The sequence below is a fragment of the Coregonus clupeaformis genome, chromosome 8 (genome assembly GCF_020615455.1).
Source record: "Coregonus clupeaformis isolate EN_2021a chromosome 8, ASM2061545v1, whole genome shotgun sequence".
NCBI classification, from domain to species: domain Eukaryota; kingdom Metazoa; phylum Chordata; class Actinopteri; order Salmoniformes; family Salmonidae; genus Coregonus; species Coregonus clupeaformis.
This window is the reverse complement of record NC_059199.1, coordinates 41292819-41319148: the sequence shown is the minus strand read 5'-3', so window position 1 is coordinate 41319148 and position 26330 is coordinate 41292819. Positions and strand designations below refer to the sequence as shown.

The following is a 26330-nucleotide window of genomic DNA, read 5'->3' as shown; positions in this document are numbered from 1 at the left end:
AGTCACCCTCAAAATTAAAGTGGAAAACCACACTAGTGGACAGTTTGATTTCACAGAAGTGTGATTGACTTGGAGTTACATTGTGTTGTTTAAGTGTTCCCTTAATTTTTTTGAGCAGTGTACTTCAAATAAAGAAAAACCCTTGAATGAGTAGGTGTGTCCAAACTTTTGACTGGTACGGTAGGTCTACTCTACACAATCACTGGTATTATCAGGCTGTATAGCTAGTTATGTTTGCTAGTACATTTATTAGCTAGCGATTAGCATGAGCGATTAGTGGCTAGCAAAATTTAGGCCCAACTTACTAAGAAAAGATAAACTAGCTGTTTGCAGACGTAAGAAACACAAACTAATACTGTAATTATAGAACGCTAGCCGATTTATATTAACAAGCAAAGTGAAAACAGCATCGTTGTCATCAACACTGTTGCATGTGCTGCATTGACCATGCAGAGACAGAACGCAAGTGTTTCGTGCTCGAGGAACAACAAATGCGCTCCTTGGGTGACAGGGGCGGGGCTAGGTCTGTGTGGAAAACGGCATGGAGAGAGAGAGCTGACTGAAGTAGCGAAGGAAACCTATAAAAATGGACGTTACACACGGCATATCACATTTAACAAACTAAACATTCAAATACCGTTATAGAAGGTTAAGTATGAACCCAAACCGGTCCTTGCATCAATACAAGTATATCGTAAAATACGGTGTACCTCCCAGTCCAACCCTGGTCATAAGCATTGTCTAATGAGCGTGTTCTTGTTTCTTTCTTTCACTCTCTCTCTATCTCTTTCTCTCTCTCTTTCTCTTTCCTCTCTCTTGCTCTCTCTCTCTTTCCTCTCGCTCTCTCTTTCCCCCTTACTCTCTTTCCCTCTTCTCCCTCTCTCTCTCTTTCCCTTCACTCTCTCTCCTATAGGTTTCCAGAGTTGAGGGATGAGTAGACTGTAGAAGGACAGGGAGGGTTGGGGTTAACCGTCAGGCACCGGTAAGATCACCACTTGTCCTTTATCCTACAGGTGTCATTATAGATCCTTTACTTTCTGTGAGAGTGTATTATATGTGTCCGTGTTTAGGTTATGGGATTGTGTGGGTGTGTTTTAAATGCATGTTTATTTGAATGCATTTTCCATGTTTAAAAGCATCTGTGTGTTTGTGTGTGTGAGAGAGATAACTATAGAGGATGTCTGTTTGTATATAAACAAGCGTTTGTGTGGATGTAATGTACTGAATGTGCCAGGAGTGTTAAGCCAGTCTTAAGGCTGGTCCTTGGAGCTACTCTCTCTCCCTGGTCTAGACTGATGTTATCAGAGCAGAGTGGTGTTGCCCCTGGCTACTACCACTATCTGACTAGCCTTGTGTTGCCCCTGGCTACTACCACTATCTGACTAGCCTTGTGTTGCCCCTGGCTACTACCACTATCTGACTAGCCTTGTGTTGCCCCTAGCTACGACCACTATCTGACTGTATCCTTGTGTAGCCCCTGGCTACTACCACTATCTGAATTTAGCCTTGTGTAGCCCCTGGCTAGTACCACTATCTGACTAGCCTTGTGTTGCCCCTAGCTACGACCACTATCTGACTGTATCCTTGTGTAGCCCCTGGCTACTACCACTATCTGAATTTAGCCTTGTGTTGCCCCTGGCTACTACCACTATCTGACTAGCCTTGTGTTGCCCCTAGCTACGACCACTATCTGACTGTATCCTTGTGTAGCCCCTGGCTACTACCACTATCTGAATTTAGCCTTGTGTTGCCCCTGGCTACTACCACTATCTGACTAGCCTTGTGTTGCCCCTGGCTACTACCACTATCTGACTGTAGCGTTGTGGTGCCCCTGGCTACTACCACTATCTGAATTTAGCCTTGTGTAGCCCCTGGCTAGTACCACTATCTGACTAGCCTTGTGTTTCCCCTGGCTACTACCACTATCTGACTGTAGCCTTGTGTTGCCCCTGGCTACGACCACTATCTGACTGTAGCCTTGTGTTGCCCCTGGCTACTACCACTATCTGACTGTAGCCTTGTATTTCCTCTGGCTACTACCACTATCTGAATGCAGTGTTGCCCCTGGCTACCACCACTATCTGACTATATCATTGTCTCTACAGTTCCACCCTGACAACCCAGTCACAACCATGATTACAGTCAGAGGAAGAGATCCGCTGTATCTGCTATTTACACTGGTACACAGGAGGGTGTGTGTTTGGGGGACCGAGTGGCGCAGCGGTCTAAGGCACTGTATTGCAGTGTTAGAGGCGTCACTACAGACCCGGGTTCGATCCTGGGCTGTATCGCAACCGGCCGTGATCGGGAGTCCCTTAGGGTGGCGCACAATTGGCCCAGCATCGTCCGGGTTAGGGGAGGGTTTGACCGGTGTAGGCCGTCATTGTAAATAAGAATTTGTTCTTAACTGACTTGCCTAGTTAAATAAAGGTTAAATAAGTAAAACACTCTATGGCAGTGCAGACACCTGTATACTGCTAATATAATATTGATATAACACTATTTGTGAGCACACTTTCTGATGTTAACACATCTCTGTTCCGTATTGCTAACCCATGGCAAATGCTCACCAAACATCCAAACCCTGGAGCCTTCAGTTTAATTCACCACTTTTTCCAGTCAACTGCTTTTCACGACACTTATTCATCCCATAATGCTTTGCGTCAGCTGGACTGCTCACCTGATCTTCTTCTTCGGGGCTGTATGTTTACAGATGTGTTAATTTTTTTATTTTGGGGGGGAAAGATACAGCTACATCATACACCATGAAAATTTTTCAATTTCTAACAGTGGAATTTTTCTACAATGTTGTGCTGCTGTCATGTTGTGCTGCTGCCATGTTGTGTTGCTACCGTGTTGTTGTCATGTTGTGTTGCTACCATGCTATGTTGTCATGTTGTGTTGCTGCCATGTTGTGTTGTTGTCTTAGGTCTCTCTTTATGTAGTGTTGTGGTGTCTCTCTTGTCGTGATGTGTGTTTTATCCTACATTTTATTTTTTATCCCAGCCCCCGTCCCCACAGGAGGCCTTCTGCCTCTTGGCAGGCCATCATTGTAAATAAGAATTTGTTCTTAATTCTTAATAAATAAAATAAATAAATAGAAATGAGTGCATATACCAGATACTATGTATTTTGGAGATCTACCGCAGTGATAGAGAGTACCGCACTTTGAGAACTGAGAGAGGGAGGGAGAGAGAATCCAGAGTAGATTCTGTAATCCTGTGTTTTTGCAGTAGGATTAAAATCCCGCTCAGATTTGCTGTGGATGGGGGTGGGGTTTACTGGGAAGAGGGAGGGGGGTGGGGCTGACTGGGACTAGGGAGGGGGTGGGGCTTACTGGGAAGAGGGAGGGAGGGATTAGGGACTGCAGATCATATCCTCTTAAACTACAGCTGTTTAAGAGGGGGAGGGGCATTGAGAGCGAAGGGGAGGGGCTTACAGGAGGACCATCTAATGGTGTAGAATGTAGATGGAATGAAGATGTCACCTAGACACAGATCTAAGATCAGTTTGTGTCAGTATCAGTCACCTGTAGAAAGGGAGAGGAGTCTCGAAGGGCAACCGAAAGAGTCTGGAAAAGATTTCATGATTGCATGTGAACTCAAACAAACCCTCAACAGCAGGAGAGGATTGTGGGATTAGGTGTAAGGGGGGGCTAGGAGGGTGTGTGTGGTGGGGGTGAGGTATTAAAGGGAGTGTTGAGGGAGGGGATTGAGAACGACTGAATCTGTGTCCACGTATGTGTGAACCAGCTATCTGTCTCCATCTCTCTCTCTGTCCTTAGTGTCTCTCTCCTCATTATTTCATATACTTCTATTTATTTCATCTCTTATCTCTCTTTCATCTAGTATCTCTGTCTTTCATCTCTTATCTCTGTCTTTCATTTCATATCTCTGTTTAATTGCTTTTAGTTTAATCCCCCTTCTATTGTTTCTCTGTCTTTCTCTCTTTCTCTGTCTTTCATCTCCTCTGCATCTTTCTCTCCCTCTCTTCCTCTCTTTGAGGTTAGAGACTGTTGTTCATTGTGTAGTAGACTGAATGTTAAGGGCAGAGGAGCTTTAGACCAACTATCACTTAGTGGTGGTGGTTCACTTGTGGTTAGGTTAGCATAGCTGTGGTCGAGGAGCGGTCGAAGAGCGGTCATGGCTATGGAGGACGCCTGTCCCAACGGGGTGGAGGTAGAGGTGGAGTCCCCTCCGGATGCAGGTGGGACGGGAGAGCAAGGCGAGACAGGAGAGGGGGCGGCCGGGGAGGGGGCGGCTGCTGAGCCCACAGAGGGGGCCGACACATCCGGAGGTGAGATTCTCAGTTGCAGATATTGATACTGTGGGAAAATGTTGTTGCCAGCTAGATATAGTTTAGCTGTGAGTCTTGGCACTTTCTTAGTCAGCTGTTTCTGTGGCACACACCTCCCGTTGAACACATAGGCTTATGACCCTCTCTCACCAAGGTGTGTGTGTGTGTGTGTGTGAATGAGTGCACACTCTTTTTCATATGCATGATGTAACGAAAAGGTATGTGTGTGTGTGTGTGTGTGTGTGTGTGCGTGTGTGTGTGTGTATGAGATATTTCTATCATCCTCATGAATTACTATGAGATTTAGGCAGAGATCCATTTATATAAAGCCTGGATATTACTATATTATGATAGATACAGTGCATTCAGAAAGTTTTCAGACCCCTTGACTTTTTCCACATTTTGTTACGTTACAGCCGTATTCTAAAATGGATTAAATAGTTTTCCCCCCTCATCAATCTACACACAATACCCCATAATGACAATGCGAAAACAAGTTTTTAGACATTTTTACAAATTTATAGAAATAAAAACCCCCCGGAAATATCACATTTACATAAGTATTCAGACCCTTTACTCAGTACTTTGTTGAAGCACCTATGGCAGCGATTACAGCTACGAGTCTTCTTGGATATGACGCTACAAGCTTGGAACACCTGTATTTGGGGAGTTTCTCCCATTCTTCTCTGCAGATCCTCTCAAGCTCTGTCAGGCTGGATGGGGAGCGTTGCTGCACAGCTATTTTCAGGTCTCTCCAGGGATGTTAGATCGGGTTCAGGCTGGGCCACTACAGGACATTCAGAGACTTGTCCCAAAGCCACTCCTGCGTTGTCTTGGCTGTGTGCTTAGGGTCGTTGTCCTGTTGGAAGGTGAACCTTCACCCCAGTCTGAGGTCCTGAGCACTCTGGGGCAGGTTTTCATCAAGGATCTCTCTGTATTTTGCTCCATTCATCTTTCCCTCGATCCTGACTAGTCTCCCAGTCCCTGCCGCTGAAAAACATCCCCACAGCATGATGCTGCCACCACCATGCTTCACCGTAGGGATGGTGCCAGGTTTCCTCCAGATGTGACGCTTGGCATTCAGTCCAAAGAGTTCAATCTTGGTTTCATCAGACCAGAGAATATTGTTTCTCATGGTCTGAGAGTCCTTTAGGTGCCTTTTGGCAAACTGCAAGCGGGCTGTCATGTGCTTCCGTCTGGCCACTCTACCATAAAGGCCTGATTGGTGGAGTGCTGCAGAGATGGTTGTCCTTCTGGAAGGTTCTCCCATCTCCACATAGGAACTCTGGAGCTCTATAAGAGTGACCATTGGGTTCTTGGTCACCTCCCTGACCAAGGCCCTTCTTCCCCAATTGCTCAGTTTGGCCAGGCGGCCAGCTCTAGGAAGGGTCTTGGTGGTTCCAAACTTTTTCCATTTAAGAATGATGGAGGCCACTGTGTTCTTGGGGACCTTCAATGCTGCAGAAGTATTTTGGTACCCTTCCCCAGATCTGTGCCTCGACACAATCCTGTCTTGAAAATCTACGGACAATACCTTCGACCTCATGGCTTGGTTTTTGCTCTGACATGCACTGTCAACTGTGGGAACTTATAAAGACAGGTGTGTGCCTTTCCAAATCATGTCCAATCAATTGAATTTACCACAGGTGGACTCCAATCAAGTTGTAGAAACATCTCAAGGAGGATAATTGGAAACAGGATGCACTTGAGCTCAATTTTGAGTCTCATAGCAAAGGGTCTGAATACTTATGTAAATAAGGTATTTCTGTTTTTTATTTTAAATACATTTGCAAAAATGTTTTGGGGGTATTGTGTGTTGATTGAGGAATTTTTTTTATTCAATCCATTTTAGAATAAGGCTGCAACGTAACAAAATGTGGAAAAAGGGAAGGGGTCTACATACTTTCCGAATGCACTGTATATTATATTATTATATTATACTACATGACCGTAGCGTGGGAAACCAGAGAGAGACCAGCAGAAAGAGAGAGAGAGTGGAGGAGAAACTGTGAAGAGAACTAGATTCTTGCAGAGGACTTCATTGTCTTCATGGCTTTACATATTTAATCTCAGGCACACACAAACACGCACGCGCGCACACACACACACAAATGCATGCACACAAACACGCACACACGTACACACACACCTCCACAGGGCTGTAAGTGTATTACAGGGGCTTACAGGGGCTTTGAGACCCTAGGTTTAAGGTCTTAGCTCCGTGATACCTGCCTAGTCCACACCTCTCTCCTTGTCAGGACAAGAGAGGACACACAGGGTCAGAGGAGTCTTCATCTCTGGACCAGACTGAAATTGAATTAATTGAGATAATTGGAAAGAAGATATAATCATATCAAACCACTATTGTCTGTCTAGTGGACTTCTGGATTGACGTTTTTTTCCATTGAAGAACATTATTTTCCATTGAGGAACATTTACAGGGGCCGATGGACAAGCTTCAGCGAGAAAACCAAACTACCAAAAAAAACAACAGAGGAAGTGATTTGTAGGCTTGTGTAGTTTTTGATGCAGTCTTTGTCTGAAGGGATTACAGTTTGGATTTGAATTGGACAGTTTTTATTGCTGTGACCTATCAACTGCAGTGAAAAGGACTGGTCTATTGAACTACATTGAGAGAGAGTGAATGAACTACAGGCATGGCCGCAGGTTGCACAAACTTCTACTGTATTTTATTGGCATGGGAATTCTAAGTAAAATTTGAATGTGGTTGTTTGTTTTGGCTGGACTGTGCAAAAGCAGTATGAGAGGGTACAGGGGTCACTAAGGCCTACACTTTCACTGGCTCTTTCTTCTTTTCAACTAACTCTTTTTTTGCGTGTGTCTTGCATCTACAGTATGTTTGTGACTCACTATCTTCCCCCTCTCTCTGTATAACTAACACATCTCCCTCTCTCTCTCCCCTCTCTCCCCCATCCCTCCCTCTCTCCCCCATCCCTCACTCTCTCCCCCATCCCTCCCTCTCTCCCCATCCCTCACTCTCTCCCTCCCTCCCTCCCTCCCTCCCTCCCTCCCTCCCTCCCTCCCTCCCTCCCTCCCTCCCTCCCTCTCTCCCCCCACCTTCCCTATGTCCTCCCTCTCTCTCTCCCTCTCCTCTCCCCCCACAGCGATGCAGCAGGTGTTGGACAACCTGGGGGAGCTGCCCACCTCCACGGGGGCCAAAGACATCGACCTCATCTTCCTCAGGGGCATCATGGAGAGTCCCATTGTACGGTCACTCGTCAAGGTAGCATACACACATAGGGGAGAACACACAGAGACTGACTCACACACTGACCAAAGGCTGGCTCCCCGCTAAGGTACTAATCTATCACCATGCTAATACGTAACACAACACTGATGGTTGCCCTGATGGTCACAATGACACAAGTCACACATACACTGCACACACACACACACACACACACACACACACACACACACACTCTAACCCAGGGGTGTCAAACTCATTCCACGGAAGGCCTAGTGTCTGCAGATTTTTTTTTTTTTTTTCAATTAAGACCTAGACAACCAGGTGAGGGGATTTCTTTACTAATTAGTGACCTTAATTCATCAATCAAGTAGAAGGGAGGAGCGAAAACCCACAGACACTCGGCCCTCCGTGGAATGAGTTTGACACGTGCTCTAACCCATATACAGTGCACTGATCTGACATATTCATATTCACATTGGTGAGGTGGGTTATTCACTGCTAGACAGGATGATGTCAGGAAGATGAGTTCCAGCTGCTCTCCCAATCCCAGGCAGCCACGGGCCTGTTGGTGACTGTCACAGCCTGGGGAGGGGGATGGGGTCACAGGGCTGCCTGTGTGGGGTGCCCCTGGAGGTCTCTCTCCGTCACCAGACTGACCCCCCTGGTGACAGATACTCTGACCACTGGAGTGAACTCCTGCCCCAAAATAGTCAGCTGTCCAAGTGGAGGGGGGGACTTCCTCATCAGAATACCACCACAGAACCCTCACTCAACAACACAACTTACTGACACGTGCACCACAAGGCAATCTAACACAAGTTCACTCAATGGCAAGGGGACCCAACCAACCACAACAATGGTTAGAACACCACTATCTATCTACCAGTGAACCACTTCCTCCCATGTCTATATGACCTGTATAACCTTTAATCTCTGACCCCCCGCAGGCCCACGAGCGATTGGAGGACGTGAGGCTGGAGGCGGTGCAGGACAACAACGTGGAGCTGGTCACAGACATCCTGGGTGACATCACCGCCCTCAGCGTCCGCGACGACAGCGCAGCGGAACTCTCCCGAATCCTCCAGGAGCCCCACTTCCAGGTGAGGAACCCAGTCACTAACGTTAAAGGTTATAGTTGATGCTAATGCTAGCCTTTATTTCTTGGTTCTTCTTGTGAATCTGAAAGCATTGGCTACACTCTTAGAAAAAAGGGTTCCAAAAAGGTTATTCGACTGTCCCTGTAGGATAACTATTTTGGGATTCATGTAGAACCCTTTCGGGAAAGGGTTTTACCTAGAACCCAATAGGGTTCTACCTGGAACCATAAAGGGTTCTTCAAAGGGTTCTCCTATCGGAACAATTTAGGATTTAGGATTGGGCAAAAGATGAGCAGAAAATGTTATGGTGTTATTCAATGTTGATGGTTCTATATTGGTACATGTACATGCATCTCAACTCCTGTCATGAAAGGGGAGATGGTTTAGGATCAAATCCCTCCCCTAGAATACTGACCTCTATCCATCGACCTATCAGAGGACTTAGAGGGCTTTTCAGAGTGTGAACCAATAGGATTATATCTTTGAGAAGGGAATATCTCTGCTCCAATCAGAAGCATGCATGCTGTCAGCTCAGCGATAAGACCTTGATATGAGGGAGAGAGAGATTGTGTATGACAGTTTTACGGTGTAGGCTATGTTTGGAGTTATGATGTTCTGTCCTCCCTTACTCAGCCGTCACTTAACAACATGACTTTCACATCAATACATCTCTCTCTCTTCATTTAGCAGAATGTGTCAAATTACATCATTTTTTCTTCTGCTTTTTCATCTGTTTAAACTAGGCTGTTTTTCTCCCCTGTGTCAGGCCTTACATACACACACGCTCGCACGCATGCACACCCACCTACTGCCACCTTCTCCAAGGAGGGAAGAGAGAACTGGGAAGGAGTGAGGGAGGGTTTGGGGTTTAAGATAAATGTTTCCATCCTTGTAATTGTATGTGGGACATTATTTTGGTGTAGCCTAATCTTTTTTTTTTTTTTACTTCAGAAAAGGACTGGTGTGCATGATGTAAAACACAACTTCCAATTCACAGCTTAAGACAACGAACACAATTTATAACCTCAATTTATAACCTTCTCCTGCTCATTCCCTTTCTCTTTCTCTCTCTCTCTCTCTCTCTCCCCATCTCTCTCTCCCAATCTCTCTCTCTCTCTCTCTCTCTCTCTCTCTCTCTCTCTCTCCCCATCTCTCTCAATTCAATTCAATTTAAGGGCTTTATTGACATGGGAAACGTATGTTAACATTGCCAAAGCAAGTGAAGTAGATAGTAAACAAAAGTGAAATAAACAATAAATATTAACAGTAAACATTACACTCAGAAGCTCCAAAAGAATAAAGACATTTCAAATGTCATTATGTATATATACAGTGTTGTAACAATGTGCAAATAGTTAAAGTACAAATGGGAAAATAAATAAATATGGGTTGTATTTACAATGGTGTTTGTTCTTCACTGGTTGCCCTTTTCTTGTGGCAACAGGTCACAAATCTTGCAGCTGTGATGGCACACTGTGGTTTTTCACCCAGTGGATAAGGGAATTTATCAAAATTGGGTTTGTTTTCGAATTCTTTGTGGATCGCTGTAATCTGAGGGAAATATGTGTCTCCTAATATGGTCATACATTTGGCAGGAGGTTAGGAAGTGCAGCTCAGTTTCCACCTCATTTTATGTCTTCTCTTGAGAGCCAGGTCTGCTTATTGTGGCCTTTCTCAATAGCAAGGCTATGCTCACTGAATCTGTACATAGTCAAAGCTTTCCTTAAATTTGAGTCAGTCACAGTGGTCAGGTATTCTTCCACTGTGTACTCTCTGTTTAGGGCCAAATAGCATTCTAATTTGCTCTGTTTTATTGTTTGTTCTTTCCAATGTGTCAAGTAATTCTCTTTTTGTTTTCTCATTTACATTTTAGTCATTTAGCAGACGCTCTTATCCAGAGCGACTTACAGTTAGTGAGTGCATACATGTTTTTATTTTTTTATTTTTCATACTGGCCCCCCGTGGGAATCGAACCCACAACCCTGGCGTTGCAAACGCCATGCTCTACCAACTGAGCTACATCCCTGCTGGCCATTCCCTCCCCTACCCTGGACGACGCTGGGCCAATTGTGCGCCGCCCCATGGGTCTCCCGGTCACGGCCAGCTACGACAGAGCCTGGATTCGAACCAGGATCTCTAGTGGCACAGCCTTAGACCACTGCGCCACTCGGGAGACCATATTGCCACAAGCACGATTTGGTTGGGTCTAATTGTGTTGTTGTTGTCCTGGGGCTCTGTGGGGTCTGTTTGTGTTTGTGAACAGAGCCCCAGGACCAGCTTACTTAGGGGACTCTTCTCCAAGTTCATCTCTCTGTAGGTGATGGCTTTGTTATGGAAGGCTTGGGAATCGCTTTCTTTTAAGTGGTTATAGAATTTAACGGCTCTTTTCTGGATTTTGATAATTAGCGGGTATTGGCCTAATTCTTCTCTGCATGCATTATTTTGTGTTTTTCGTTGTACACAGAGGATATTTTTGCAGAATTCTGCATGCAGTCTCAATTTGGTGTTTGTCCCATTTTGTGAATTATTGGTTGGTGAGCGGACCCCAGACCTCACAACCATAAAGGGCAATGGGTTCTATAACTGATTCAAGTATTTTTAGCCAAATCCTAATTGCTCTCTCTCGCTCCCTCTCTCTCTCTCTCTCTCTCTCCCCCTCCATCCCACTCTCTCTCCCCCTCTATCTATCCATCCCTCTCTCTCTCTTCCCCTCTTAGTCCCTCCTGGAGGCCCATGACATGGTAGCCTCTAAGTGCTATGAGGCCGTGCCCCCAGCAGAGCTGTCCAATGAGGCGCTGGTGAACAGTGCTCTGATGCAGGCTGACGCTGTACGCATGATCGGCATCCGCAAGAAGGCTGGAGAACCACTGGTGAGAGAGAAAGGGAGATGGTGGGAGATGGAAGGGGATGGAGAGAGACGGAGGGAGACGAGGGGCACGGAGGGAGACAGTGTGCACATATTAGGTTGTTTGTGCGTGTGTGTGCGAGCGTGTGTGTGTGTGTGTTTCTGCATCTCTGTAATATAATTTCATTGACCTACCGTTCCTTCCTTCTCTCAGGGAGTGACGTTCAGAGTGGAGAAGGAGGAGCTGGTCATCGCTAGGATCCTCCACGGAGGGATGATTGACAGTCAGGGTCTGCTGCACGTGGGTGACATCATAAAGGAAGTGAATGGGCGGGACGTAGGGAACAACCCCACTGAGCTGCAGGAGATGCTGAAGGACTGCAGTGGAGGAATCACTCTGAAGATACTGCCTAGTTATAGAGATGCACCTGCCCCACCACAGGTACACACACACACACACACACACACACACAAGGAACAAACACATGGATGCAAACGTGTGCCCTCTCTCACATCAAGCATTTATGCTCTCTCTCTCTTTCAATTCAATTTCAATTCAATTTAAGGGCTTTATTGGCATGGGAAACATATGTTAACATTGCCAAAGCAAGTGAAGTAGATAATAAACAAAAGTGAAATAAACAATACAAATTAACAGTAAACATTACACTCAAAAGTTCCAAAAGAATAAAGACATTTCAAATGTAATATTATGGAAAATAAGTCAACATAAATATAGGTTGTATTTACAATGGTATTTGTTTTTCACTGGTTGCCCTTTTCTTGTGGCAACAGGTCACAAATCTTGTTGCTGCGATGGCACACTGTGGTATTTCACCCAATAGATATGGGAGTTTATCAAAATTGGGTTTGTTTTCGAATTCTTTGTGTGTCTGTGTAATCTGAGGGAAATATGTCTCTAATATGGTCATACATTTGGCAGGAGGTTAGTAAGTGCAGCTCAGTTTCCACCTAATTTTGTGGGCAGTGTGCACATACAGTGGGGAAAAAAAGTATTTAGTCAGCCACCAATTGTGCAAATTCTCCCACTTAAAAATATGAGAGAGGCCTGTAATTTTCATCATAGGTACACGTCAACTATGACAGAGAAAATGAGGGAAAAAAATCCCGAAAATCACATTGTAGGATTTTTAATGAATTTATTTGCAAATTATGGTGGAAAATAAGTATTTGGTCAATAACAAAAGTTTCTCAATACTTTGTTATATACCCTTTGTTGGCAATGACACAGGTCAAACGTTTTCTGTAAGTCTTCACAAGGTTTTCACACACTGTTGCTGGTATTTTGACCCATTCCTCCATGCAGATCTCCTCTAGAGCAGTGATGTTTTGGGGCTGTCGCTGGGCAATACGGACTTTCAACTCCCGCCAAAGATTTTCTATGGGGTTGAGATCTGGAGACTGGCTAGGCCACTCCAGGACCTTGAAATGCTTCTTACGAAGCCACTCCTTCGTTGCCCGGGCGGTGTGTTTGGGATCATTGTCATGCTGAAAGAGCCAGCCACGTTTCATCTTCAATGCCCTTGCTGATGGAAGGAGGTTTTCACTCAAAATCTCATGATACATGGCCCCATTCATTCTTTCCTTTACACGGATCAGTCAGTCCTGGTCCCTTTGCAGAAAAACAGCCCCAAAGCATGATGTTTCCACCCCCATGCTTCACAGTAGGTATGGTGTTCTTTGGATGCAACTCAGCATTCTTTGTCCTCCAAACACGACGAGTTGAGTTTTTACCAAAAGTTCTATTTTGGTTTCATCTGACATTCTCCCAATCCTCTTCTGGATCATCCAAATGCACTCTAGCAAACTTCAGACGGGCCTGGACATGTACTGGCTTAAGCAGGGGGACACGTCTGGTACTGCAGGATTTGAGTCCCTGGCAGCGTAGTGTGTTACTGATGGTAGGCTTTGTTACTTTGGTCCCAGCTCTCTGCAGGTCATTCACTAGGTCCCCCCGTGTGGTTCTGGGATTTTTGCTCACCGTTCTTGTGATCATTTTGACCCCACAGGGTGAGATCTTGCGTGGAGCCCCAGATCGAGGGAGATTATCAGTGGTCTTGTATGTCTTCCATTTCCTAATAATTGCTCCCACAGTTGATTTCTTCAAACCAAGCTGCTTACCTATTGCAGATTCAGTCTTCCCAGCCTGGTGCAGGTCTACAATTTTGTTTCTGGTGTCCTTTGACAGCTCTTTGGTCTTGGCCATAGTGGAGTTTGGAGTGTGACTGTTTGAGGTTGTGGACAGGTGTCTTTTATACTGATAACAAGTTCAAACAGGTGCCATTAATACAGGTAACGAGTGGAGGACAGAGGAGCCTCTTAAAGAAGAAGTTACAGGTCTGTGAGAGCCAGAAATCTTGCTTGTTTGTAGGTGACCAAATACTTATTTTCCACCATAATTTGCAAATAAATTCATTAAAAATCCTACAATGTGATTTTCTGGATTTTTTTTCCTCATTTTGTCTGTCATAGTTGACGTGTACCTATGATGAAAATTACAGGCCTCTCTCATCTTTTTAAGTGGGAGAACTTGCACAATTGGTGGCTGACTAAATACTTTTTTCCCCCACTGTAACCTGTCTTCTCTTGAGAGCCAGGTCTGCTTATTGTGGCCTTTCTCAATAGCAAGGCTATGCTCACTGAATCTGTACATAGTCAAAGCTTTCCTTAAATTTGAGTCAGTCACAGTGGTCAGGTATTCTGCCACTGTGTACTGTCTGTTTAGGGCCAAATAGCATTCTAGTTTGCTCTGTTTTTTTGTTAATTCTTTCCAATGTGTCAAGTAATTATCTTTTTGTTTTCTCATGATTTGGTTGGGTCTAATTGTGTTGCTGTCCTGGGGCTCTGTGGGGTCTGTTTGTGTTTGTGAACAGAGCCCCAGGACCAGCTTGCTTAGGGGACTCTTCTCCAAGTTCATCTGTCTGTAGGTGATGGCTTTGTTATGGAAGGTTTGGGAATCGCTTCCTTTTAGGTGGTTGTAGAATCTCTCTCTCTCTCTCTCTCCCCCCAGACTGCTCCTACTTGGCTGGTTGTGTAACATCTGCAGATGTTGGCTGGTGGTGAAGTTAGTCCTGGGGCAGTCCCAGAATGCCCTGCTTTGGAATCTAAACCCTGGCTGGGAGCCCTGTTTATAACTCTCTACATGACATCTGGGCCAGGGACTCACAGACACGCACACACACACTCTCACAGACACGGGCACGTAGACACGCACACATACACAGACACACACATACATACACAAACGCACAGTTACTGCACTCTGGCATGCTTGCTCACATACACATATGCACTGTACACACACTCACATCTAAGATTTCCCTGACCCATGCTCTACATCTAGTGCACACACACATGCTGCTCATGCTGAACAGACACACACCCACACTGTACACCCTCACGCACCATTTCAAATGTCACACACACATCCAGTCCGGATCTTGTTTCAGTGTTTCCGTCTGGCAGTGTAAGCTGAGACAGTGCTCAGACCATGTACCTCTCCTGGCAAATACCACTGTTGGTGTGAACATCTGTGGTCTGTCCTGCACTAGATATATCCCATATAGTGTGTGTGTGTGAACAGCATGACCTTCACCCCAATACATTCCAGTGCATGTGTGTACAATATACAGTGCATTGGGAAAGAATTCAGACCCCTTGACCTTTTCCACATTTTGTTATGTTACAGCCTTATTCTAAGATGGATTCAATAGTTTTTTCCCCTCATCAATCTGCATACAATACCCCATAATGACAAAGCATAAACAGGTTTTTAGATTTATTTTTATATATACTGTATATATATTTTAAAAAAAAACGTAAATATGACATTTACATAAGTATACAGACCCTTTACTCAGTTGAAGCACCTTTGACAGCGATTACAGCCTCTAGTCTTCTTGGGTATGACGCTACAAGCTTGGCACTCCTGTATTTGGGGATATTCTCCCATTCTTCTCTGCAGATCCTCTCAAGCTCTGTTAGGTTGGATGGGGAGCGTCACTGCACAGCTATTTTCAGGTCTCTCCAGAGATGTTCGATCAGGTTCAAGTCCGGGCTCTGGCTGGGCCACTCAAGGACATTCAGAGACTTGTCTCGAAGCATTTTACATTTACATTTTAGTCATTTAGCAGACGCTCTTATCCAGAGTGACTTTACAGTTAGTGAGAGCATACATTTTTTTTCATACTGGCCCCCCGTGGGAATCGAACCCACAACCCTGGTGCTGCAAGCGCCATGCTCTACCAACTGAGCTACACGAAGCCACTCCTGTGTTGTCTTGGCTTTGTCCTTAGGGTCGCTGTCCTGTTGAAAGGTGAACCTTCGCCCCAGTCTGAGGTCCTGAGTGCTCTGGAGCAGGTTTTCATCAAGGATCTCTCCGTACTTTGCTCCGTTCATCTTTCCCAAGATCCTGACTAGTCTCCCAGTCCCTGCCGCTGAAAACATCCCCACAGCATGATGCTGCCACCACCATGCTTCACCGTAGGGATGGTGCCTGGTTTCCTCCAGACATGACGCTTGGCATTCAGGCCAAAGAGTTCTATCTTGGTTTCATCAGACCAAAGAATCTTGTTTCTTGTGGTCTGAGAGTCCTTTGGGTGCCTTTTGGCAAACTCTAAGCGGACTGTCATGTGCCTTTTACTGAGGAGTGGCTTCCGTCTGGCCACTCTACCATAAAGGCCTGATTGGTGGAGTGCTGCAGAGATTGTTGTCCTTCTGGAAGGTTCTCCCATCTCCACAGTGGAACTCTGGAGCTCTGTCAGAGTGACCATCGGGTTCTTGGTCACCTCCCTGACCAAGGCCCTTCTCCCCCGATTGCTCAGTTTGGCTGGGCGGCCAGCTCTAAGAAGAGTCTTGGTGGTTCCAAACTTCTTCCATTTAAGAATGATGGAGGCCACTGTGTTCTTGGGGACCTTCAATGCTGCAGAAGTCTTTTGGTACCTTTCCCCAGATCTGGTCCTCGACACAATCCTGTCTCGGAGCTCTATGAACAATTCCTTCGACCTCATGGCTTGGTTTTTGCTGTGACATGCACTGGCAACTGTGGGACTTTCCAAATCATATCCAATCAATTGAATTTACCACAGGTGGACTCCAATCAAGTTGTAGAAACATCTCAAGGATGATCAATGGAAACAGGATGCACCTGGGCTCAATTTCGAGTGTCATAGCAAAGGGTCTGAATACTTAAGGTATTTCTGTTTATAAATTTTTAATACATTTGCAAAAAATTCTAAAAACCTGTTTTCGCTTTGTCATTATGGGTTATTGTGTGTAGATTGATGAGGATTTGTTTTTATTTAATCCATTTTAGAATAAGGCAGTAACGTAACAAAATGTTGAAAAAGGGAAGGGGTCTGAATGCTTTCCGAAGGCAGTGTATACATGCACTTAAAGGGGGCAGAACTCACCGATTTTTACCTGGACTTTTCTGCGGCTCATTAAGAAAAACCAGATTTGCGTCTTGTGGGTGTGGTTTGATGTGTGGGTGTGGTTTGATGTGTGGGTGTGGTTTGATGTGTGGGTGTGGTTTGGTGTGGTTTGATGTGGGTGTGGTTTGATGTGGGTGTGGTTTGATCTTTATATCATATCCTGGCAGTTATTGTTGTTTGTCCCTCTTAAGTCATAGCAACTACAAAGCCACTACCACTTCCTTAAAATAGTCAGAATTAATCTAAAATAAATCAAGAAATCTAATAAATGTTAACATTTTTGCCAAGGAGGCCTTAGTCATGCAATTTTACATCTAACTAGTTTGGTGCAGTATTTCTCAAGTAAAAACATGTGCATGAAAATTGTCTGTATGCACTGCAGACAGTATCGAGTCAGCTTCTGCTGGCTACACTCACGACTGTTTTCTGAAAACGTGTATACAACTTCATCATCAGCAAACTGTCAAACTATTGTAAATCATGCACAAGCTACACACTGTTTATCAATGCCCAAAATCACTAGCTAGCTAAGTTCCATCTATGTGTTTGTCAATGAAGTTAGCTAGCAGGCACATTGAGCCAGCAGGCCACGTTAGCTAAATCAGCTTATCAAGTCACTGGCGAGTGGTGACGTGTGCTTCGGTGCCGTTTTGTTTTACAACTTTCTCACTATTTATTACCAGGGTGTGCGTCTTTCTGTTTCATAGTGAATCATGTTACAAAACAGGTCGTGGCAGGACACAAGAATTTCCCAATTGGCAGTTGGGATGCAAGTGTGCATCGTCTCAATTTGTCCAAAACAGTGGCAGACTCTAGTGATCACTATCAAACACATCAACAAGTGGCCACGCCATAAAGGGCTTAGGGTCCAAGTGTTCTTTCAACACAACATTGGCGACGTGTTGTCTTACGTTAACAAGTCCGAGTCTGAGGTGCTCCGATTGGATAGAGCGCAATCAGCGCAGCTGTTTCTCAGTGCATGACCATTGTCCCTAGGCGTTACAATCCCAAGTTAGTGGGCAAGTGGGCATGATTGTAATCCAAACCCAACCCTCATGTAGGCTCTCACTGGGTACACACTGGTTGAATCAACGTTGTTTCCACGTCATTTCAATGAAATGACGTTGAACAAACATGGAATAGACGTTGAATTGACGTCTGTGCCCAGTGGGCTAAGTCTTGACTACCTCAGTTACACAGATCTCACAAAACTCAGTTTTGGAATATACTGACTTTGGAATGTACTGACCCCAATGATCTTACATTTTTTTGTAAATTTTGGCACTGAAATAAATGTTTCTGACTAATATCTATGCCACATTGGCCGTTTTCAACCTGAGAAGTTGGTTTTTGCTTTCAGTTGCCCTTTAATGCTGTTTTAAACCAAAACTTCAGTCTAATCTCTAACACTTCTTCAAAACGCAAATCATTACACCAACATTATCTACCTAGCTGTTGTAAATAGAGAGAGACAGATTGACTTGATATAGTTTTAGTTTGGTTGTAGAAGCACCATTGATTACCATCAAACCTCTCTTTTCTCAGGTGTACGTACAGCCACACTTTGACTACGATCCAGCCAATGACCATCTGATCCCGTGTCGAGAGGCGGGGATTGGCTTCAAGAGGGGGGACCTCCTTCAGATCGTCAACAGAGAGGACCCCAACTGGTGGCAGGTGATGATGATGATGATGATGATGATGACGTGTTTCTAGAGGACATTCTCCTCCACAGCTTTTACACATCCACCTACAGACTACATCCTCAACAACATCAAGAAACTGTTTTTATGCACTGGTTTTTAATGTTGTCTACTGGTTGTTCACTGTACTCTAATGGTTTGTACTGGTCTCTACTGGTTGGTTTTGTATTGGTTTCTATAAATAGTAAATAAGATGTTTTATTGTCACATACACTGGACAGGTGCAGTGAAATGTGTTGTTTTACATGGTCAGTCATAGTAATAGTACAGCATCCCTGGAGCAAATAAGGGTTAAGTGCCTTGCTCAAGAGCACATGGACAGACTTTTCGGCTCGGGTTTTCGAACCAGCGGCTCCCTGGTTTTACTAGTTTCTACTGATTGTATACTGATTTCTACTGGTTGTATACGGATTTCTATTGGTTGAGTGAGACAGTGATTCTGTCGTCTGATGTGCTCTGTCCTGTGCTAGGCATGTCATGTGGTTGGTGGAGCCACTGGACTGATCCCCAGTCAGTTTCTGGAGGAGAAGAGGAAAGCCTTCGTCCCACGAGACTTTGACGGCTCAGGTAGGCTTTACTTTGCCTCTTCACTCCATTCTCTGCAAGATTTTCTAAACTGACAAAAGACTTCAGCCAACCAAGTCATAGACTGTTCTGTCTGCTACCACTTGGCAAGCTGTACCGGAGCACCAAGTCTGGGACCAAAAGGCTCCTGAACAGAGCACCAAGTCTGGGACCAAAAGGCTCCTGAATAGCTTCTACCCCCAAGCCATAAGACTGCTGAACAGTTAATCAAATGGCCACCCTGACTATTTGCATTGACCCCCTTTTTATTTGCACTGACTATCTTGTACCAACTCTCTATTAACACTCACTGGACTCTACCCACACACTCACACATACTTACACTGATACTCCAACACATACACACACACACACACACACACACACACACACACACACACTACATACGTTCACACACACACACACATGCATATTGACGCCACACACACACACACATAGACACACTTTCACACTCTTTCACACTCTTCACCATACACTGCTGCTACTCTGTTTATTATCTATCCTGATTGCTCAGTCACTTTTACTTTTACCCCTACCTACATGTACTATACCACCTCGTACTAGGTACCCGTACTCCTTGTATATAGTCTCTTTATTGTTATTGTATTGTGTTACTGTCTATTTAAAAATGTGTTGCACATTTTTTGTAATTTTTAATTCTGCATTGTTGGGAAAGGGCTCGTAAATAAACATTTCACGATAAAGTCTACACCTGTTGTATTCGCCGCATGTGATAAATACAATTTGATTTGAACCGAGCTGACTGGCTCATGCTCTGAGCAACTTTGAGAGGACCTTTTCCATAATGCATCCATGACAGTGGAGAGTACTTACTTGAAATAGTTTAGTTTGTCTTTACACTGTTAGGTAGCCTTGCCTGCCAGGCTGAGGCCAGCCAATGAGGTCATGAGATAATGATTTAATAGATTGTTACCTTAGAATGGGTTGAGCATGCCCCCTTGTGGCCTTCAGATTCAAAGTCAGATAGGGAAGACTTGCTTGCACTTGTATTATGTGTTTATGTGTGTACTGATGTGTGTGTTAATGTGTGTATTGATGTGTGTTTAGGTGTGTATTGATGTGTGTTTATGTCTTTATTGATGTGTGTATTGATGTGTGTTTATGTGTATATGTATGTTTTTAGGTGTGTATTGATGTGTATTTATGTGTGCATTGATGTTTGTATTGGTGTGTGTCAACAGGGATCCTGTGCGGTACGATAACTGGAAAGAAAAAGAAGAAAATGATGTACCTAACAGCCAGGAACGCAGGTAAGCATTCATACCTGTCTCTCATTGGCTAAATCTGTCATAGCTCATTCTTGTCATTGGTTGTTTGTGCTGGGGCTCACTCTTTTACTTCCTGACTGTGTAGTTCCCCATTTACTGATCAGCGGTTTATGTCCACATTCCCTTCCCTCATTGACTGACAACTCTACATTCTCCTGTCTGATTTGCTAACTCTTCTGTGTTCCTCTCTGTGATTGGCTGAGGGCAGAGTTTGACAGGTATGAGCTGCAGATCTATGAGGAGGTGGCCAAGATGCCCCCGTTCCAGAGGAAGACCCTGGTTCTGATTGGAGCCCAGGGAGTGGGCCGCCGTAGCCTCAAGAACCGACTGGTGGTCCTCAACCCAACACGCTTCGGAACCACCATCCCCTGTGAGTCTGGAACCCATACTGTTCTAATTCTATTTCTATGCTAGAACCCCCTCCAGAACCTAATGGACCACTGTACGCTCAGTACTCTCTGTCAGAACAGACAGAAACCCAATAGAACGTTTCATTTGAATGCTTTAAGTCAGACTGACTTGTGAGCTTCCCCCAATTCTCCACTCTGCTCTTCTCTCATTCATGTGCATTCTCTCTCTTCTCTTATCTCTCCTCCCTCTCTCTTCTCTTATCTCTCCTCCCTCTCTCTTCTCTTCTCTCTAACTCTCTCTCTGTTCTTGTCGCTCCTCTCCTCCACCCACTGCTCCTCCCTCAGTCACCTCCCGTCGTCCCCGTGACGATGAGCTGGACGGTAACTCATACCAGTTCGTGACGCGGACGGAGATGGAGGCGGACGTGAAGGCGGGCCGTTACCTGGAGCACGGGGAGTACGACGGGAACCTCTACGGAACCAAGATGGACTCCATCCATGAGGTGGTGGACACGGGCCGCACCTGCATCCTGGACGTCAACCCACAGGTCACAATCAAATCAAACTTTGTAGTGCATTTAAAAAGTGCAACATAGTTTTACTGTAAAACAACACCTTTCAACTACAGACAGAATCCTAGTATGAGATACTGTACATGATATGTGTCTGTCTGCCTGTCTGTCTGTGGATGTCTGCCTGTCTGTCTGTGTGGATGTCTGCCTGCCAGCCTGCCTGCCTGTGGATGTCTGTCTGTCAGTCTGTGGATGTCTGTCTGTGGATGTCTGTCTGTCTGTCTGTGGATGTCTGTCTGCCTGTCTTTGTCACCTTTAGCTGGTTCACTGACCCTCTCTCTGTCTGGACTGTAGGCTCTGAAGGTACTAAAGACAGCAGAGTTCATGCCGTATGTGGTGTTCATCGCAGCACCAGAGTTTGAGACGCTCAAGGCCATGCACAAAGCTACGGTGGACGCCGGAATCACCACCAAACAACTCACGGTCAGGACCTTTTCCTGGGCATAGACACTGAGCCACTTATTCCTAGAGTATTTTCACATGTTGCTTTCTGGTATCCTTCCATTGTAAAGTGATTTTAGGTCGTAATGCAGGTTTTTCTGGAACATTCTCTCGCTAGAACACACAACACTCACATAGTGTACTTGTTACCCATACTGCATCACAGTAAGGTTCACACATAGAGACAAAGGCACACACTCACCCTCTGTCTCTGTCCCTGTCAGGATGTGGATCTGAGGAAGACTGTTGATGAGAGTGCTCGTATCCAGAGGGCCTACAACCACTACTTCGACCTCACCATCACCAACGACAACCTGGACCGCGCCTTCGAGATGCTACAGGCTGCTGTCGACAAACTCTGCTCCGAACCACAGTGGGTCCCCATCAACTGGGTCTACTGAACCCCAACCGGACACTGTCTGACTGGATCAACTTGACTGTGTGTGTGTGTGTGCTCCACCACCGAGGCGGGGGAAAGGACAGGAGAAAGGGGGTTTGTCATCTGAGGTACTTTGACGTGGGGGAAGCCAACCAACTAAACCAACCGCCTCCTCTCTCCCTACTTCCTGCAAACAATGCAACTCTTTTCTACTAGAAACTCAAAGGGAAAGAGTTCTTATATATTTTAGTATTTTGTAACTTTTTACGAAATATATTTCTATTCATACCAACTTGGAATTCAAAAACATGAAAAAATAAACATTTTGGCCATATTTTTTTATTTATTTGTTGTTTGTTTTTTTGTAGTTGTTCCCCCGAGAACGAATTCTGTTTTTTTTTCTTCTTCTCCGTGGACTGCTCTAGAAAGAGTATTTATTATTGCTATATCAACACAGGTCAAGAATGAAGATGAGACACTATGGAATATTCCAGAACTCTGAACAGTGTTGCCAAGGAAACCTGTTTACGGTGCATGTCATTGCCATGACAACTAGTGTCTCAGACCGAATCCTGTGGACCTTCCTTGTGTGATTGTCGTAGACCCCCCCTCCAAATATCCTACAGTGTACTGTAGTAGGCTACCCCCTGATCTGCTTGTATTTACCTCTTTAGAATTGTGACCTCAGCAAAAATGATCTTGTCTGAATATCTATCCCTCACATCCTACAAAGAGAATGAAAGGAAAATAACTTTACACTTTACATTGTGCTTTGATCCTGATATTCAATAGTACATTGTCTGTGTTTCACTGTGTTTCTTTCTTTGAGTTTTTATTTTATTACCGTAGGATTCACTGTCTTTCGTTGCTATGATGATACTTTTTAGCTTAGTGAAATTTCTTGTCTCCTGTGATCTTTGCTTTGTGTTGTTTTCTATATTGAACAGACTACATCCTGTTTTTACCACTCACCATCTACCCTGATCTGTATGTAAGGTGTTGTGTTTTTTAAAATCTGTTGATGTGGCACAAAACATTGCTATCCCACAGTCCTCTCCTCCAGTGTCACAAAGCGCCAAAGCCCTCCTGTGCTGTAACCCAAATACTACATTCGGACTGTTTTCTGTGGTCATTCTGAAAGACGTCCCAACTTGTGTCCAACAACAGACTTGTGTTTTGAAACACATCTCTAATAGCAATACATTGTTACATTAAATTTACAGAAATTCATCTGGAAAGTTTTTGTCCATTGTTGTTTTGGGTGATGGCTATGTTTAGTTAATATTTAATGAGATCATATTTAAAGCCATTTAGAGACAATGGATGGTTCATAAATATACAGTATATTTGATTAAAAACACAGAATGCATAGTTTTGTGGCAGCATTGCAACTATGTAGAATTGTGAAATGACTAAATGCAACATATTGATATACAGTGGGGAAAAAAAGTATTTAGTCAGCCACCAATTGTGCAAGTTCTCCCACTTAAAAAGATGAGAGAGGCCTATAATTTTCATCATAGGTACACGTCAACTATGACAGACAAATTGAGGAAAAAAAATCCAGAAAATCACATTGTAGGATTTTTAATGAATTTATTTGCAAATTATGGTGGAAAATAAGTATTTGGTCACCTAGAAACAAGCAAGATTTCTGGCTCTCACAGACCTGTAACTTCTTCTTTAAGAGGCTCCTCTGTCCTCCACTCGTTACCTGTATTAATGGCACCTGTTTGAACTTGTTATCAGTATAAAAGACACCTGTCCACAACCTCAAACAGTCACACTCCAAACTCCACTATGGCCAAGACCAAAGAGCTGTCAAAGGACACCAGAAACAAAATTGTAGACCTGCACCAGGCTGGGAAGACTGAATCTGCAATAGGTAAGCAGCTTGGTTTGAAGAAATCAACTGTGGGAGCAATTATTAGGAAATGGAAGACATACAAGACCACTGATAATCTCCCTCGATCTGGGGCTCCACGCAAGATCTCACCCCGTGAGATCTCACCTACATTGTAGGATTTTTAATGAATTTATTTGCAAATTTGGGTGGAAAATAAGTATTTGGTCAATAAAAGTTTTGTCAATACTTTGTTATATACCCTTTGTTGGCAATGACACAGGTCAAACGTTTTCTGTAAGTCTTCACAAGGTTTTCACACACTGTTGCTGGTATTTTGGCCCATTCCTCCATGCAGATCTCCTCTAGAGCAGTGATGTTTTGGGGCTGTCGCTGGGCAACACGGACTTTCAACTCCCTCCAAAGATTTTCTATGGGGTTGAGATCTGGAGACTGGCTAGGCCACTCCAGGACCTTGAAATGCTTCTTCACGAAGCCACTCCTTCGTTGCCCGGGCGGTGTGTTTGGGATCATTGTCATGCTGAAAGACCCAGCCACGTTTCATCTTCAATGCCCTTGCTGATGGAAGGAGGTTTTCACTCAAAATCTCACGATACATGGCCCCATTCATTCTTTCCTTTACACGGATCAGTCGTCCTGGTCCCTTTGCAGAAAAACAGCCCCAAAGCATGATGTTTCCACCCCCATGCTTCACAGTAGGTATGGTGTTATTTGGATGCAACTCAGCATTCTTTGTCCTCCAAACACGACGAGTTGAGTTTTTACCAAAAAGTTATATTTTGGTTTCATCTGACCATATGACATTCTCCCAATCCTCTTCTGGATCATCCAAATGCACTCTAGCAAACTTCAGACGGGCCTGGACATGTACTGGCTTAAGCAGGGGGACACGTCTTGCACTGCAGGACTTGAGTCCCTGGCGGCGTAGTGTGTTACTGATGGTAGGCTTTGTTACTTTGGTCCCAGCTCTCTGCAGGTCATTCACTAGGTCCCCCCGTGTGGTTCTGGGATTTTTGCTCACCGTTCTTGTGATCATTTTGACACCACGGGGTGAGATCTTGCGTGGAGCCCCAGATCGAGGGAGATTATCAGTGGTCTTGTATGTCTTCCATTTCCTAATAATTGCTCCCACAGTTGATTTCTTCAAACCAAGCTGCTTACCTATTGCAGATTCAGTCTTCCCAGCCTGGTGCAGGTCTACAATTTTGTTTCTGGTGTCCTTTGACAGCTCTTTGGTCTTGGCCATAGTGGAGTTTGGAGTGTGACTGTTTGAGGTTGTGGACAGGTGTATTTTATACTGATAACAAGTTCAAACAGGTGCCATTAATACAGGTAACGAGTGGAGGACAGAGGAGCCTCTTAAAGAAGAAGTTACAGGTCTGTGAGAGCCAGAAATCTTGCTTGTTTCTAGGTGACCAAATACTTATTTTCCACCATAATTTGCAAATAAATTCATTAAAAATCCTACAATGTGATTTTCTGGATTTTTTTTCCTCAATTTGTCTGTCATAGTTGACGTGTACCTATGATGAAAATTATAGGCCTCTCTCATCTTTTTAAGTGGGAGAACTTGCACAATTGGTGGCTGACTAAATACTTTTTTCCCCCACTGTATATTTAAAAAGCATGATAATCTAACACAAATAGCAATATGCTATGACTTGATCTCTTACAGATATACAGGTAACTGCCAAAATAATATAAACATTTGAGTAAATGAGGGATACAAAGTATATTGAAAGCAGTTGTTTCCACACAGGTGTGGTTCCTGAGTTAATTAAGCAATTAACATCCCATCATACTGTATACAAATGTTGGATATTATTTTGGCTACCATGGCTATGCCCCCATAGGATGACAATGCCCCCATCAATAGGGCACAAGTGGTCATTGAATGGTTTGTTGAGCATGAAAACGATGTAAACCATATGCCATGGCCGTCTCAGCCACCAGATCTCAACCCAATTGAACACTTATGGAAAATTCTGGAGCGGCGCCTGAGACAGCGTTTTCCACCACCACCAACAAAACACCAAATTATGGAATTTCTCATGGAAGAATGGTGTTGCATCCCTCCGATAGAGTTTCAGACACGTGTAGAATCTATGCCAAGGTGCATTGAAGCTGTTCTGGTTCGTGGTGGACCAACGCCGTATTAAGACACTTTATGTTGGGGTTTCCTTTATTTAGGCAGTACCTGTATCTACAGTTGAAGTCGGAAGTTTACATACACCTTAGCCAAATA

General features: G+C 44.4%; 1 protein-coding gene across 6 annotated transcripts in view; it reads left to right on the top strand.

The window, feature by feature from the left end:
- The window catches only part of LOC121572051 (protein PALS2-like), a 31662-nt gene extending 8211 nt beyond the window's left edge, over positions 1 to 23451 (top strand). The window contains exons 2-14 of one of the 6 annotated variants that reach the window (XM_045222008.1): positions 914 to 982; positions 4103 to 4296; positions 7422 to 7522; positions 8455 to 8607; positions 11322 to 11474; positions 11664 to 11891; positions 18448 to 18579; positions 19076 to 19172; positions 20393 to 20461; positions 20688 to 20849; positions 21175 to 21377; positions 21696 to 21824; positions 22067 to 23451. In XM_045222008.1, the coding sequence (XP_045077943.1) occupies positions 4143 to 4296; positions 7422 to 7522; positions 8455 to 8607; positions 11322 to 11474; positions 11664 to 11891; positions 18448 to 18579; positions 19076 to 19172; positions 20393 to 20461; positions 20688 to 20849; positions 21175 to 21377; positions 21696 to 21824; positions 22067 to 22243 (1758 nt within the window). In that variant the 5' untranslated portion in view covers positions 914 to 982; positions 4103 to 4142 and the 3' untranslated portion in view covers positions 22244 to 23451. Of the gene's footprint in view, positions 1 to 913; positions 983 to 4102; positions 4297 to 6565; positions 6964 to 7421; positions 7541 to 7878; positions 8367 to 8454; positions 8608 to 11321; positions 11475 to 11663; positions 11892 to 18447; positions 18580 to 19075; positions 19173 to 20392; positions 20462 to 20687; positions 20850 to 21174; positions 21378 to 21695; positions 21825 to 22066 lie in introns of those variants that run through there. The other 5 variants (XM_045222007.1, XM_045222010.1, XM_045222009.1 and 2 more) reach the window with 5 other exon arrangements.
- Positions 23452 to 26330: the final 2879 nt, after the last annotated feature.